The sequence below is a fragment of the Octopus bimaculoides genome, chromosome 15 (assembly GCF_046866305.1).
Source record: "Octopus bimaculoides isolate indiv1 chromosome 15, ASM4686630v1, whole genome shotgun sequence".
NCBI lineage: Eukaryota > Metazoa > Mollusca > Cephalopoda > Octopoda > Octopodidae > Octopus > Octopus bimaculoides.
The window spans coordinates 19,918,735-19,934,957 of NC_142942.1; the positions used below are offsets into that span (position 1 = coordinate 19,918,735).

A 16,223-nucleotide genomic window follows, 5' to 3' on the forward strand; every position below is an offset into this window, starting at 1 on the left:
TGTGTGTTCTTGTATGTATATATGTGTGTCTATATGTATTGTTTTCAAGCTCCTTAAAAAGAAGCAGTAGATTTGTAGTGTGTCTCTAAAATCTGCTGCCCACTCTCAGAAGGGGAACTGGCACCCAGCACACACTGTAAAATGGTTGGCGTTAGGAAGAGCACCCAGCTGTAGAAACCAAGCCAAATCAGACTGGAAGAGGCTGATGCAACATCCCAGCTCTGATCAAACTGTCTAACCCATGCCAGCATGGAGAACGATGAAAGGCAAAGTCGACCTCAGTGGAATTTGAACTTGAAACGTAATGACAGACAAAATATCACTAAGCTTTTCGCCTGGCGTGCTAACGATTCTGCCAGTTTATCGCTCTAATGATAATAATAAATCTTTCTACAATAAGCCTGAAATTTGAGGTGAGGGGACTAGTCAATTACATCGACCTTCCCAGGGCTTGCTTAGTACTTATTGACCCTGAAATGATGCAAAGCAAAGTTGACCTCAGCAGAATTTGAACTCAGAACGTAATGATAGGCGAAATACCACTAACCATTTCGTCCAGTGTGCTGACAATTCAGCCAGCTCACCACCTTAATAATAATAATAATAATAATAATAATAATAATAATAATAATAATAATGATTGTGATGCTTGTGCCTGGTGTACCCTTATCAGACGGGTAGTCATGATGGGTATACTGGGCTTCATATATTTGTACCCCAGTGTCACTTTGATGGCATGCGCTGCTCTCTCACTCAATAATAATAATAATAATAATAATAATAATAATAATCGTTTCTTCACTTTGTACTGAATTGCTTTGATTTTTTGTTGTTGCTATTATTATTATTTTTGTTATTATTACATTACTCAGCAGTTTAATTTCTCACAAGTCATGTCTTTCTATAAAGCAACCAGTGATCCTGTTGTTGAAGTTTTTTTCCCAACACTTTGAAGATTACTGTATGTTGCAGTTTTGTGTATAAAGTTGTGAATCTGTGTCATATAACAGATGAGATTCAGTGGAGCAGAAGAACACTTTATGATCAAAGTTATCCAACCATGACCACTCCAGACAATTTTAGAACTATACTATGCAATGTCCCTTTCCATAGTGGAGTGTCGGGTGAGAGAGATGTTGATTCTGTTTCTATCAGGTTCAATGACAAGGCATAATTTATGCAGCCTTCTGTTAAAGTTAAAATTGATTAGTCGTTATCATTAACCATCATCATAATTTATGCATGTATTTTCTATGTGGCATGATTTGGCTGGGTCATCACAGTCTGTCATTTTTTTTTTTGTTATTGAAAGAAACTGCCCTTAGTAGGTGCAGGCATGGCTTGTGTGGTTAGAAGCTTGCTTCCCAACCACATAGTCTGGGGTTCAGTCCCACTGCATGGCACTTTGAGCAAGTGTCTTCTACTATAGTCTTGGGCTGACCAAAGCTTTGTGAGTGGATTTGGTAGACGGAAACTCAAAGAAGCCCATTGTATATGTATGTATGTGTTTGTGTGTCTGTGTTTGTCCCCCAACAATTGCTTGACAACCAATGTTGGTGTGTTTACATCCCCATAACTTAGCAGTTTGGAAAGAGAGACCAATAGAATAAGTACTAGGCTTATCAAAGAATAAGTCCTGGGGGTCGATTTGTTTGACTAAAAGTGCTGCTCCAGCATGGCCACAGTCAAATGACTGAAACAAATAAAAGAATAAAATTGTTTTCGTTCCAGCACACGATTTCAGATCAGGTCACTTGCTATGCAAGTGCATCCCCAGAATATATATAAATATATATATATTCATTACATTGCTCATGTGTGTATTTATCGTAGAATTGGTGGTTTTTTGAAGCTTTCGCTTTGATTTTTGCCCTTCTTCTCTTCAAATTTTTCATATTATACCTGCTTAGGTAGAAGTCTTGCTAGCGACTCCATTAATACTTCTTATATGGCTCTGAGATGTTTTCTCGGTGCTAAGGACAGTGAACTGCATGCAGTCCAAAACACATTACTCTCACTTTTAACTGCTGTTGCTGCTAAGCAATTAAAATAGAATAAAAAATTATATTCTTTATAATTGTTTGCAATCAGATGCCCCCTACTACTTGTCCTACCCCCTTCTAACAATAATATTTTATTGACTTTAGATATCACAGCTATTAAATAGATCTTGTAAAATAGATTTGGATCTCGTGCCAATTTGTATACTTACAAACAAATTGTTACCCTCTCTCATACACACACACACACACACACACTGTGCCCCCCCTCTCTCACACACACACACACACACACACTGTGCCCCCCCCCCCCTCTCTCACACACACTGTCACTAGGTTTTATGAACTCAGCAATAATTTGTTCAGTGCAAACATATATTTTAAGCATAGGTGTTGGAATGAGTCTGTATGTATATTTGTACATGTTGTGTGTACAGCTATGTCAGCATGTATGAACACACGCTGGGATGGCTGTGTGGTAAGGAATTTGTTTCCCAACCACATGGTTCCAGGTTTAATCCCACTTTAGTAAAGTGTCTTCTATAGCCTCAGGCCAGCCAAAACCTTATGAGTGGATTTGGAAGACAGAAACTGGAAGAAGTCCGTCATCGTTTATATATATGCATATATATATATACATGCATACATATATATATATATATATATATATATATATATTGTGTGTGTGTGTGTGTATCTTTGTGTTTGTCCTCCACTACTGCTTGACAACTAGTGCTGGTGTGTTAAGTTCCCGTAACTTAACAGTTTGGCAAAAGTGATTAATAGAATAAGTACGCGCGCACACACACACACACAACAGGCTCTTTCAATTTTCATCAACCAGACCTACTCACAAGGCTTTGGTTGGCCTGGATCTATCGTAGAAAACACTTGTCCAAGGGGCATGCCATAGGACTGAACCCGGAACCATGTGTTTATATTGAAATTTCCCCATCTATTTTTTCATATTTTTTCATGTTTTCAAAATGCTTTGACTGAGAAAGATTTGTGTAATGGATGCACTTCCTATTGTACATTACGCAAACCTGAAAGATATGTATGAAATGATTTCAAAATATCACTAGTCTGACATCCCCACAACTTAGCGGTTCAGCAAAAGAAACTAATAAAATAGAAAACAATAGTATTGGAGTTGATTCATTTAACTGATAATTCTTCAAGGTGGTGCCCTGGTATGGCCACAGTCTAATGACTGAGACAAGTAAAAGATAAAAGATATGCTGAACAAAAAACAGGATGATCACAGCTAGAGTGTAAGTCTACTGAGTGAGGACTGCACTGGACGAAGTAGTCATAGATAACAGATAGGGGAGTCATGACTGGGGAATGTTTGACCACAGACCTGCAAGATTAGGTCTGACCTGAAGCTAAACAATACCTTTATTATTTCAAAGCCTATATTTGTGTAACTTAAAGAAAGGAGGAAGCAAAAACAGGATTTGAAAGAGGAAATCCTGTAAGGATATGGCCACATCTGCATATAAAAGAACAGGTATCTCCTGGTGTGCAGAGTAACATGACATGCTGTTGTTCACCTGTAAAATTTGTTTGTTTATTAAATCAGGAAGATGTCCTGATTGACTCATGTAAAGGGGGAAAAAAAGAACACCCAGAAAACTCAATCTTGATGAATTGAAATTTACCTCTTAGTTAGTGAGGAAAATTATCACAGAATTTTTTTGTCAACTTCATTTTATAAAACCCTTCAGGACTTAGTTAAATTCATGCCACTGGTGCACTTTAGTTATCTCCCCCTTATTTTTTGCTTGTTTCACCACCTTGAATTTTTAGTCAAATGAATCGACTGCTTTCACAAACGAGAATACTAAAAATGAACCTGACTACTCTCAATAATTAAATTAAGTAAATTTGACAAATAATCCAGAATCCTTGTCCGGCACCGGATCGATCCCAAAATCTAATCAGTTTGTGCCAGTCACGGGGCCAAATATCCCTGAAAGTTTCATCCGATCCTTCCAGTGGTTCATGCATGCAGATTAAGATCTGAAAAGAGAAGATGGTCATGGGTGGAAGGTTTGATCAAATCAGGGGTTGAGGAGGAAGAGAGGGAGGGAGCAAGACAGCCTATAATATTCTTTCATTATAGGGAGCATGAATTAAAATCTAACCCTTAATGTTTCCTCTGTGCCCCCCCCCCCCCCACTATTATTAGAAATGAGATTAATGAAGTTTAAGCTTTTCTGATATAATAAGCTTGGCTGGATTAGCAGCTGTCTCTGTTGTGTCGCCTGGTAAGTTTATTTATTGGCAACTGTCAACCAGGACAGTATAGAACATATACACACACACACTAACACAAATGTATACAGCAAAGCTATTAGAAATTATGATTCTTAGATTTCTAATTAGATAATTAGATAATTAATCAGCTGCTTTTAGATTTTCAACCCATGCCAGCACGGAAAATAGATATCAAACAATGGCACTGGTGATAGTGATGGTGATGATGATGATGACATTAAAATAATCAATTTCAAATTTTGACTCAAGGCCAGCAATTCCGAGGGAAGTGTTAGGTTGATTATATCAACTCCTGTGCTTAACTGAATTGAATTGAACTGGTTTCAGCTCATGAGCTGTGGCCATGCTGGGGCAGCATTTTATCGACCTTGAATGAAGCCCGTCGTATATATGTATATATATGAATATATATATATATATATATATATATATATATATATATATATATGTATGTTTGTGTGTGTGTCTGTGTTTGTCCTCCTAACATCGCTTGACAACCAATGCTGGTGTGTTTACGTCCCCGTAACTTAGCGGTTCAGCAAAAAAGAGACCGATAGAATAAGTACTAGGCTTACAAAGAATAAGTCCTGGGGTCGATTTGCTCGACTAAAGGCGGTGCTCCAGTATGGCCGCAGTCAAATGACTGAAAGAAGTCAAAGAGTAAAGAGTATTATTATAAAAAAAAATAATCAAAACAATGGTAATTTAAGAGAAATACGTTAACGAAGGGTCTCACCCAAAGCCAACTCTGAATGAAGTGGAACCATGCCAGCCATGCCCATCCCAGCTATCATAACAAAAAACATGTTCACTTTATATTGTTCATAGCATCTGGTCAGTAAGTGTTATCTCCTCTTTGCTTCTATCTAGGAATCAAAGGAAATCACTATTATTGCCTTGAAACTTTGCCTTTGTGACTTGGACATCAATGTTTTGAAACTGACCTATTTCGCCATTACATTTCAAACAGATTCAATGCTGAAATACTGTTATAGCAAATATTCTGTGCAATACCACACCTTTGCTTGACCTTGACCACTTGAGTATGTCCCCCGGTGGCTGAAAATATGTGCATCCCTGATCATGGGCAGGAATAGTTAGGGAGCATCATAGCCATGTGTTGAGATGGATTCTTTGGGGTTTCAATAAGTATCATAACAAAAGCAGAGTTTAAAGGAAATATTAGCCATTTTCTATATTTTCTAGGTAAAATATAGGAAAGACCTTTCTAGGGCTAAATTACAGCAACATTAGTCCTAAACCAGGACTGCCATGTTATGTTGGCAAACAATCTTTACTACAAAGTACTGTTACTGAATATCTCACGTTGTGAGATTTAAGAATTGTAATTTTCTAATTTATAAATCAGTGACTAGTTCTCACTTTGAAAACTATATATTTCGAATGGGAATTTGGCAGTGCCACCTCTAGCCGAACAATTATTCTGTGCTGATGAAGAGAAATAACCCAGAAATCACGATACACAGATATTGTTTTGAGCTGAGTGGGGGTGCTAGATTCCCTTGTTCGAAAATATAAGGACACAGATTGTGTCGTATAGCCAGTTGAGATGATGCTCCTGGGGCTAAATTACAGCAACATTAGTCCTAAACCAGGACTACCACGTTATGTTGGCAAACAATCTTTATTACAAAGTACTGTTGCTGAATATCTCACGTTGTGAGATTTACAAATAGTAATAGGAAAAAAAACAGTCTCCACCCAAGGACAAAAATTGTGTTACACATAGTAATTAGTTCAGTAATAGCTTAATTACACACAAACACACAGATATGCACATGTAATCTACTTCATATGTGGTAAATTCTGTCGGTGGAGTTGTTAGCTAACTCCTCCTACATCGTTTTATCGATTTTGATGAAACTTGACATGTGAGTAGAACTCATGTCTTGAAATCTCATGGAATACTCAGATTGTTGACAAAAAAATCAATAATAGGGCTTCTGGAAGGGATCCTTATATATATCTAATATATTTTATTTTGAAAATCAAGGGAAATAACCCATTCATTTTCCTAAATTATTTGGTAAAAATGAAATTGAGTATGCTTATTTCTTAGTATTTGAACCCGGGAATTACCGAGTATGTCAGCTAGTTTCTCATAAGCATAGGCATGGCTGTGTGATAAAAAGTTTGCTTCCCTAACCACATGGTTCCGGGTTCAATCCCACTGCATTGCACCTTGTACTAGTTTCTTCTATTATAGCCCTGGGCTGACCAAAGCCTTGTGAGTGGACTTCATTGACAGAAACTGGAAAAAAACCCCTGTTGTATATTTATCTATGTGGTGGTGTTGTGGTGTCACAATGGCTATGGCAGTGGTGTTGGTGGAGGTGTGGTGGTCGTGACATTGTTGAGGGTATCTTGATGTTTAACCCTGATAATATTTCTAAATGTCCATTTGATGTTTTCCTTTTCTTCTTTAAGCTGGATGTTAACAGTCAAGATTGCAATCAACGCAAGGTGTGTTTAGGTGCGATTGATTATAATTAATCAATAATTCATCCATCTTTTACTTGCTTTGAAGTAAGGATTATAACCACCACTACTGCCATCATCATCATCATCATCATCATCAGTGATGACAACTATTGGTTTAATATTACAGTCCGCAAGCAATTATTGTGATTGTCATCGTCAGTGACCATAATTGTTGCCATGGGTGCCATAGATTACCATTAATTGTTGTTGTCTCTCATTCAGCCACCATAATTGTAAATACCATCACCACTATCAGTATCGACTCCTCCTCCCACCACCACTAACATCAACCTCTCTGCCACCACCATCAATCTCCTCCACAGTCACTACTATCATCATCATCATCATCATCACCACAAATTATGTTACCACCATTAACAGTGATCAGGTGCAGGCTGGGCTGTGTGAATTAGAGATTTAGTCCACAGCCATGTGGTCTCAGGTTCAATCTCTCTTTAAGTGCTACCTTGGGCCAGGTGTCTTCCACTGTAAATCCTTTAGTCAACCAATACCTTCAGGCTGGAATTTGGTAGACAAGAAAGACCTGGATGGAAGTCCACCAGAATGACCGTTCCTGTTTTGCTTGGATCACAGACTAAATCCATTGCCATGACCACCACCACTACCTGGGCATTTAGTAGGATCCACTTTGTGGCAAACACTAACACCAAGGTCTCAGGTCTGGGAATAACCTCCTCATTTCTTGCGTCCAATCATAGGGTGTGAGGGTGGGATCTAGAAAAGGGAATCACGATTGATTCTTTGTTGCAGGCATGTCTTTGTGGTAAGAAGCTTGCTTCCCAACCACATGGTTCCAGGTTCAGTCTCACTGTACAGCACCTTGGACAAGTGTCTTCTACTAGAACTTCAGGCTAACCAAAGCCTTGTGAGTGGATTTGGTAAATGGAAACTGAAAGAATCCCATTGTGTAAAGTATACATATATATATATATATATATATATATATATATATATATATATATATATATATGTGTGTGTGTTTGTGTGTATGTCTGTCTGTTTGTCCCGCACCACCACTTGGCAACCACTGTTGGTGTGTTTACATTCTCCTAACTTAGCAGTTTGGCAAAAGAGACCAATGGAATAAATAACAGGCCTAAAAAAACAAAAAAAAAAACTAGGGTTCAATTCATTCAGGGCTGTGCCCCAGCATGGTCGCAGTCTAATGACTGAAACAAGATAAAAAATGAAAGTGTGTTGATTGTTTTGGAAGCGTTCAAGGCTCTGTGTGTGAGTGTGTGTGTGAGAGAGAAAGAGAGAGAGATCAGCCATTATCTTAGACATGGAACCAGATATTCTGTATTCCTCCAGTGCAGATCTTACTCAAAGTCTGCTGATATCCTTCCTGGTTATTGCTGTCTCTACTTGGTGGCAATTCGGCTTTTTGAACTCTATTATGTCTTCTGGGTTGTATTCTTCTGGATTAACCAAACACTTTCGTTCTGTAGCCAGGATTCAAACACCAGTACGACTGGTTATAAAACCAAAAATCTAACCCCCACCACCACAACAACCTCGAAAAGTCTGGATAAATAAGTAGGTCAGTTAAAACTAGCTTTGCACTACTTTACTTAACCTCTTACTACTATCTTATTTGTCAATGGTGGGTCTTAAATGCATTTCGATTGCTTGTTTTCCTTTAGTTTATATATTTTTTAAAAAAAGTTCTAAAATAAGACTGCCATCACCCCTTTTTGTCACCCCTCCCTAGATTCTATAGGAAAAATAACAGCCAAACAAACTTAAAGGAATTAAAGTTTATGATTGGATGGATAAGTTATGGAACTTTTTGTATTAAAAGTTTGTAATTTACCAGTCGCTGTTTGTGTTTCTAGGTGCAACATTATTTTGTGTCTTATCTTTGTTAGCCCAGCTGGAGGGCAAATACGCATGGCTGTGTGGTTAAGAAGTTTGCTTCACAACTACATGGCTTTGGGTTCAAACCGAAGGGGGTCTTTACCCATTTTAGAGAAGTCAGCTGTCGTGTATTGCCATGTGGTGTGTATGAAATACTAGCTACGTGTGTTAGCAGACTGCCATGATACCAAGCTGGTATTGAACCTGCAAAGGTGTAATGATGGTTGCTTCTGATAAGGTAAAGGTACCTTTTAGAGTCATGCTGACTCATAAGTGTCGGATTCCTGGTTTGATGGCGTATATATTCCCCACCTGGATGGGACACCAGTCTTTCACAGGATTACTCATCTGATAGAATCCTAAGATGGAAGAACCTGAGGACTTTGCTCCCTTGAATTTTCCAGGAACAATGAGCAGAGAAGATGGATGGAATGAAATACCTTGTAGTATTTTTAGTTAATCTCTTTTGTTTCTGGTTCAAATCTTCCCAAGGTCAACTTTTACTTTTCATCCTTCAGGGAGTCTAAGTACCTGTAATATATTGGAGTTTATATAGTTTTGACTATGCTCTTCCTCTAAAACGTGTGACTGAATTAAGGAAACCATTTACATTGTTTCTTTGATCCTCCTGGGGTCAATAAATCCAGTACCAGTCATGTACTGGGGACCCAATTTAACCTGTAGTACCCACACCCCACCCATCCCCATCTCTCATTTTTTTTTTCTGTCAGTCTAGTATTCATGGATACTGATTACAATCTATAATTACCATAATGACTCTCAGACAAAACGAAATTTTTAATTTGACTTAAAAGCCATTAACACTAATTAAAATATCTTGTAATTATTATTCCTCGCAGGCTACTTGTCTTTAACGAGTTCCATTGTTTCTTGGGGTTTTTTTTCCGTAAATTATTAATCATGTACCAGATCAATAATTACCTTGTGTTTTTACTGTAGTTACCACAGTAGTTCAAATGATATGGTTGAGTGGTTACACTATTGGTCTACTAATACAGAGTGCTTGAGTTCAAATCCACTACAAAGCATTTTGTATTTGTCTTTTAATTTTTTTTTTATTACTCATATAATGCTTTGTCAATGGTAAATGATCAAGTGGATTAAAGTATTAGACTAAATTATCCAGTCCAAAGACTCAAGGTTTCAAACCTACTCACAAGCATGATTTTGTGTATTTGCCAACAAAACACCGACTGCTACCCTACTTGCATGTGTAATTTCACTGTGCTTTTTTTTACTTTTTTTCCCCCACATGATAGAGAAGGCTACGGCTGTGTGTGTAACCTTTTTGTATGTCCTCTCAAACTGGAAAAGACATTGCAGTCCCTGCTAGGGAATTGAACTTGGACTGCCTGGGAGTAAAATTTGAAGAGATTTACTCTTCCTGCTGTCTGCGCTTCCTTTTTCTGTTCCCATGGCCTGCTTACTTTAAGTTTATTTAAGGCTTTTAGTAGAGGAATTCACAGATCTTGTTAAGAATTTTAGCGCATGTGGATCTAAAGATGGTTTATAGTAATCTGATAATGATATAAATGGCCTTGGTCCGATAAAAGTCTTGTGAGTGAATTTGGTGGATGGAAATTGGGAGAAGCCCATCATGTATGTGCCCATTTATGTATTTGTTTTGCAAGATTCCTGATGAGAATGAACTAAACAGAACAGAAGGAGACACGTGAGATGGGGGGCTGCTGAAGAGGTCACAGGATGTGTGATGAAAGATTTCCAGACAAAGGACGCTAAAATAAGAACAATAATAAAGCTGAGGTCAAGAACAAGTGCATAGTGTTTATTTGGGATGGGGAAGAACAATAACACTGATGAAGCTGAAATGAAGGACAAGTATGAATATATAGTGCATGTTTATTGGCGGGGAGCGACCATCCTGGTGTTTAACAATATCTGTTTCAACACGATTTCACTGAGAATGAATTAAACAGAACAGGAAGACACTTGGGAGGGAGAGTCACTGAAGAGGTCACAGGATGTGTAATGAAAGATTTCCAGACAAAGTGACCTAGATATCTTTTTTTTTTTTTTTTTTTTTTGTTGATGCTGCATTTCTCATCTTTCTAATGAATAAAGATGGATATCAATGTGTATCAATCTTTTTTGTCATATGTAATTCTGGAGAACTGGAGAGGCAAATTTACATTTTGCTCTCAAAGAGAACAGTGATAATTTTCTGAAACAGTGTTCTGAATATATTATTTACATTATTTACACTTGACGGATATATGTCCTCGTCTTGTTTGTTGTTAACACGTTTTGGCTGATATACCCTCCAGCCTTCATCAGGTGTCTTGGGGAAATTTCGAACCTGGGTTCTCATTCCTAAGGTATTTTTCGATGTTGTTGTTGTTATTACTATTAGACCGCTGCCTGGAATCGAACTCGGAATCTTGGGGTTAGTAGTTTGCGCTCTTAAACACTACATCATATTCCTGTGGGCAATTATGGAGTGAATTTTAGGGCTTATAAATCTTTTTTTTTTTTTCCTATCCTTTCTTAACAAACAAGTTGAGGACAAATATCCGTCAAATGTAAATAATGTAAATAATTCCTCATCTCTGAAATATAGAACTGTTCCAAATATGTTATAATGTTTTTAATGCATTTAGAAAGGTCATTTGCTTAACTGATAATAGTTTTTGTAAGATAGTGAACATTTGTAAAAAATATATTTTCTCTCAAAGTCAAAAATGCAGTAAATATTACTCATTGTGCACCCCCCCCCCCGGCACACACACCAGTATTTATGGCTTCAGATGGCTGTCATTGTGGGGGCGGGGCGAGTCAGTGCCTCCCCTTCTTTGTCATGCTAATGGCAATTATGTTAGTTCACATCTCCGCTTCCCTCCTCCCCTTCCACCCTACCATCGGCTTGGTGGTAATGATGGCAATGATGATGATGTTCAGTTCTCTGTTCACCCCTGTTGCTCTTCCTACCATTCACTCGATAGTATTTTTGTCACGAAAGAAGTCACGTTACTTTAATAAACCATTGGTGTGTAACAATAGACCTAGTTCACATGAATGTGTCTCTGTTAATCTTTGTTCAACGGTTGTGAACTAATATGCAAATTATATAAATCTAAGATATTTCTGTAAAAAAATATTAAAATTTGACCCTTTAGCATTCAGATGTAATGCTTATTTAGTTACATTGTCTGGAATTAATCATGCATCATCTCACAGCTTTGAGACTTCCGCAATGTGATCGTTTATCGTTAGATAAACAATTTGTCATTTACCATTAGATAAACAGTTTATCTCGAACATGCCCTACAATGTCTGTGTTTGTTCCCCCACCATTGCTTGACAACCAATGTTGGTGTGTCTACGTCCCTGTAACTTAGCGGTTCAGCAAAAGAGACCCAATAGGATAAGTACTAGGCTTACAAAGAATAAGTCCTGGGGTCGATTTGTTTGACTAAAGGTGGTGCTCCAGCATGGCTGCAGTCAAATGACTGAAACAAAAGAATATGTATGTACCAAGAGTGTGTCTAAGTCTAGCTGGGACTACACAGGCATTTACATTTAAAACAATTACTGAAACCATGGTACATGTCAGTAGGTCATACAAACCTGTGACTGACAGCAAAGGTTTTTTTTTTTTATCCTACACAACAAATATTCACATGCATAAAAGCACGCACACACACTCATGCATGTGCGTGCACACACACACACACACACACACACACGTGTAGAAATCAATTTTTCAATTTGTTCCAATTTTCCTTTGAAGCCATCTCTGTCAACTATTTCTCCTCTTATTGTAACAACAGACGGCAAATGTAGACAGTGTAGCCACGCTTGTTATTTAGTTCCAGACCTGCTTTGATCTGATAAACCTATTATATTACAAGGTCTTCCAACCATGACAGTCACATCTCACCCCTTTTGTTTTTTAGTTTTTGTAATTTTTTTTTTCACATTTCTCTAACTCTCTATTATCCAATACTCTCTTATAAGCTTACTGGCTTCAATCATTGTACTTCTGTCTGCTACTTATTTTATTGATTTCTATTTGTCAGACTGCTAACTCGCAGGACATAAAAATTCACATGTATTTTTGTCTTATAAGTAGTAGTAGTATTAGTAGTAGTAGTAGTGTCCCAAATAGTTGGCCAACACTGTGTATGCTTATGTAGATGTGATGTAGCAGTGCTGCCCAAAATAAGTGAACAATGCTCTGTGTGTGTGTGTGTGTGTGTGTGTGTGTGTGTGTGTGTGTGTGTGTGTGTGTGTGTGTGTGTGTGTGACTAAAGACTGATTGATTTGGTTTAAAATTCATGTTTCCTCATTTCATTTTCTTTTCCAGGGAGATTTAGCCAGAAAGAAGATATATCCGACACTATGGTAAATATTTTACTTTACATTTTCTGAATAAACAGAAGAATTCTGAAGAATTCTGTTAGTTCCTGCAATCATAATAAAGTTGTGAAATTTTAATTTATAAATCTGTATAACTTGAGTTATTCAACCCTTTGGCATTCTGATTATTCTTATGAAAACAAGACATTTGTACTCAGAGCCAGAGGTGGTTTCAGCCAGGTTGATATCAAACGGATTAAATTAATCATTTGTTAACCCTTTCGTTACCATATTTCTGTTGAAATGTTTTGTGTTTCTTTCAATTGATTTTAAATATAACAAAGAATTTAGCAAAATAACTTAGTTATCATTAAGCTAATGTTAGGAACATAAATTGTGACTAAGGTTTGGTGGAAGATTTTAATTCAGAACTTTTGAAAACAAGACATTTATACAACAGAGTCAGAGGCAGTTGGTATCAAAAGGGTTAAATATATTGTTATTTATTGGCGTTTGTTTCCATACACACAGCAGGTCATTAATCATGCATGACTTAGACATCTTACCGTTTAGTTCTAACTTGCTTTACAGTGGTTTTTGTTACAAGTGTGTCTAAATTCTGTTTATGTTTGTTGTTGTTACAACAGGTGTCTCTTCAGAGACAAGTTACTTCCACCTGAAACCTATTTTATTGGATTTGCTCGAAGTAAACTGGAAATGTCAGATATCTTCAAGAAGGTACAGCCATTTATGAAGGTAAGACAAGTCTTTGTTCTTTCTCAGTAAGTTTTGGAAAGGTTTCTACAGTTGGATGCCCTTCTTAACTCCAGCCAGCCAACAGAGTGGACTGAGTGCTTTTTTTGCATGGCACCAGCACTGGCGAGGTCAGTTTTGGTGTAGTTTTTAAAGCTGGATGCCCTTCCAAATGCCGATACAATTCCTAATAATATTTAATTATAAAGATGCAATATGATTGGCTTATATACATTGAATACCTTACAGTGATCCAGAGAGAAAAATTGGTATCCGAGGGGTCCATAGGTAGAAAATAGTTGGGATCCACTGATTTAGATAATGTAGATTAAACTGTCTGAAAAGACAGGATGTTCATGGCTGGAACACTTTTGATCATAAGTTTTCTCAGTCATGAGTGACCTAGGGTTAAATACTGCATTTAACTATTTGTTGTTGTTGTTTGTTACAGGTGAAAAGTGGTGAGATGGAACTGTTGCAGAGTTTCTTCAAGATCAATGAGTACATATCAGGAAACTACGACAGCCAAGAAGACTTTGAAAAACTAAACGAATTATTAGAATCGAAGGGAAAATGCAACCGCATCTTCTACCTTGCACTTCCTCCGAACATTTTTGAACCTGCCACTGCACAAATCAAAGGTGTTTGCATGGCTGATGCGTGAGTGCTCCGTCAATTTTTTTTTATCTCATTTTTATAAAAAATGCATGTACACATAAGTCACTAGGTGTGATTTGAGCAAACCCCTTCCGCCCACAGAGGTTTTTCTCGTTGTTTACCTCCCCCACCTGTTTCTGTTGTAGGTCCAGATTTACAAGGATTATCATTGAAAAACCATTCGGCCGAGATTTAGATTCCTACACTGCCCTCAGCCAACACATTTCTGCAATGTTTCCAGAAGAACAGATCTACAGAATTGACCATTATTTGGGCAAGGAAATGGTACAGAATCTCATGATCTTCAGGTAAATATTCACACTACTACTACTACTACTACTACTACTACTACTACCATTGCTGCTACTACTACTATTGTTACTACTATTGCTACTGCTACTACTATGGCTACTATGATTATTACGACTACTACTATTACTACTCTTGCTGCTGCTACTACTAGTACTGCTACTATTGCTACTACTGCTACAATTGCTTCTGCTCTTACTACAACCAATGCTACCTACTATTGCTGCCACTCCACTGCTGCCCACCCCTTCAACTGGCTTTGTGTTCCAAGTTCACGTTCCGCCAAGGTTGGCTTTGCCATTCATCCTTTCGGGAGCAATAAAATAAATAACAATTAAACACTGGGGGGGGGGGGGGGGGGGGGGGGGGGGGGGGGGGGGGGTCAACTTAATTCACTTAGCCCCTCCCCTCAAAATTGCTAGCCTTGTACCTATAGCAGAAAAAAAACCCCAAAAATTATTTGTCCTTATTGTAATTGAAAGTGTATTGTTGTTGTTTTTGTTTTTGTTTCTTTAGATTTGGCAATTTAATCTTTAATCCGATCTGGAACAACAGTCACGTTTCCAGTGTGGTGATCAGCTTCAAAGAACCAATAGGAACACAAGGCAGGGGCGGATATTTTGACCAGTCAGGAATTATCAGGTGGGTATGCATGCACATGTGTGCGTGTATACACATATATACACTCACACACACATATACACACACACTCATATATGCACACATACATATATATTTATACACACATGTATATATATATATATATATATACACACACACAAACACACGTATATATGCACACACACACATACACACAATATATACACACACATATACACACAATATATACACACACATATACACACATATATCACTTTGACACCTTATGCGCAGTACACAGTACACACCTGTTCAGGTAACATTGATTTGATGATGATTTCATCCCCCGTTTAATGTCTCCTCTCTCTGGAATTTTCTTCTTGGCTCTATATTTCCTGAAGTCTTTGACTCCCAGATGTTCAAGGAGATCCCTATAATCCCTACCAATGTGACCAGTCTCAAAACCCCCTACAACAAAGGGGCTCTCAATGTGATGTATGGTTTACTTTCTGTTGACCCTTGACTCTTTAGCGTTCAGATTACTCTGTCAAATACAAAGTCTCATTGATTCATGCTGTCTTAACCATGTGTTATCTTTTAGCTTTGAGATTTTGATGGTGTGATTATTTTTAGAATGCCATTGTAGGACAAGTGTGAGAGGCTGGATCTGGCCAGTTTGAACATAAAACAGGTAAAATATTTGGGCCAGATATGGCTGGTTTAAATGGTAAAGGGCTAAATGATCCGATGAAGGAATTTTGGTGTATTTCAAACATGGGATGCAGACAGTGTTGTCTCTTTGATGTTGTCCCTCATTCGTTAGTCTTTAATGATGATACCACTCATTCATTAGTCTTTAATAATGATACACTCATTCGTTAGCTTTTAATGACGATACCACTC

General features: G+C 37.7%; 1 protein-coding gene across 5 annotated transcripts in view; it reads left to right on the forward strand.

Moving 5' to 3' along the window:
* The window catches only part of LOC106874526 (glucose-6-phosphate 1-dehydrogenase), a 29,853-nt gene that overhangs the window by 8,635 nt on the left and 4,995 nt on the right, over positions 1-16,223 (forward strand). For all 5 annotated transcript variants that reach the window (XM_052973162.2, XM_052973163.2, XM_089363499.1 and 2 more), the window contains 5 exons: positions 13,009-13,046; positions 13,649-13,757; positions 14,206-14,414; positions 14,558-14,719; positions 15,237-15,362. In XM_052973162.2, coding sequence (XP_052829122.2) covers positions 13,009-13,046; positions 13,649-13,757; positions 14,206-14,414; positions 14,558-14,719; positions 15,237-15,362 — 644 coding nt within the window. The remainder of the gene's footprint in view (positions 1-13,008; positions 13,047-13,648; positions 13,758-14,205; positions 14,415-14,557; positions 14,720-15,236; positions 15,363-16,223) is intronic.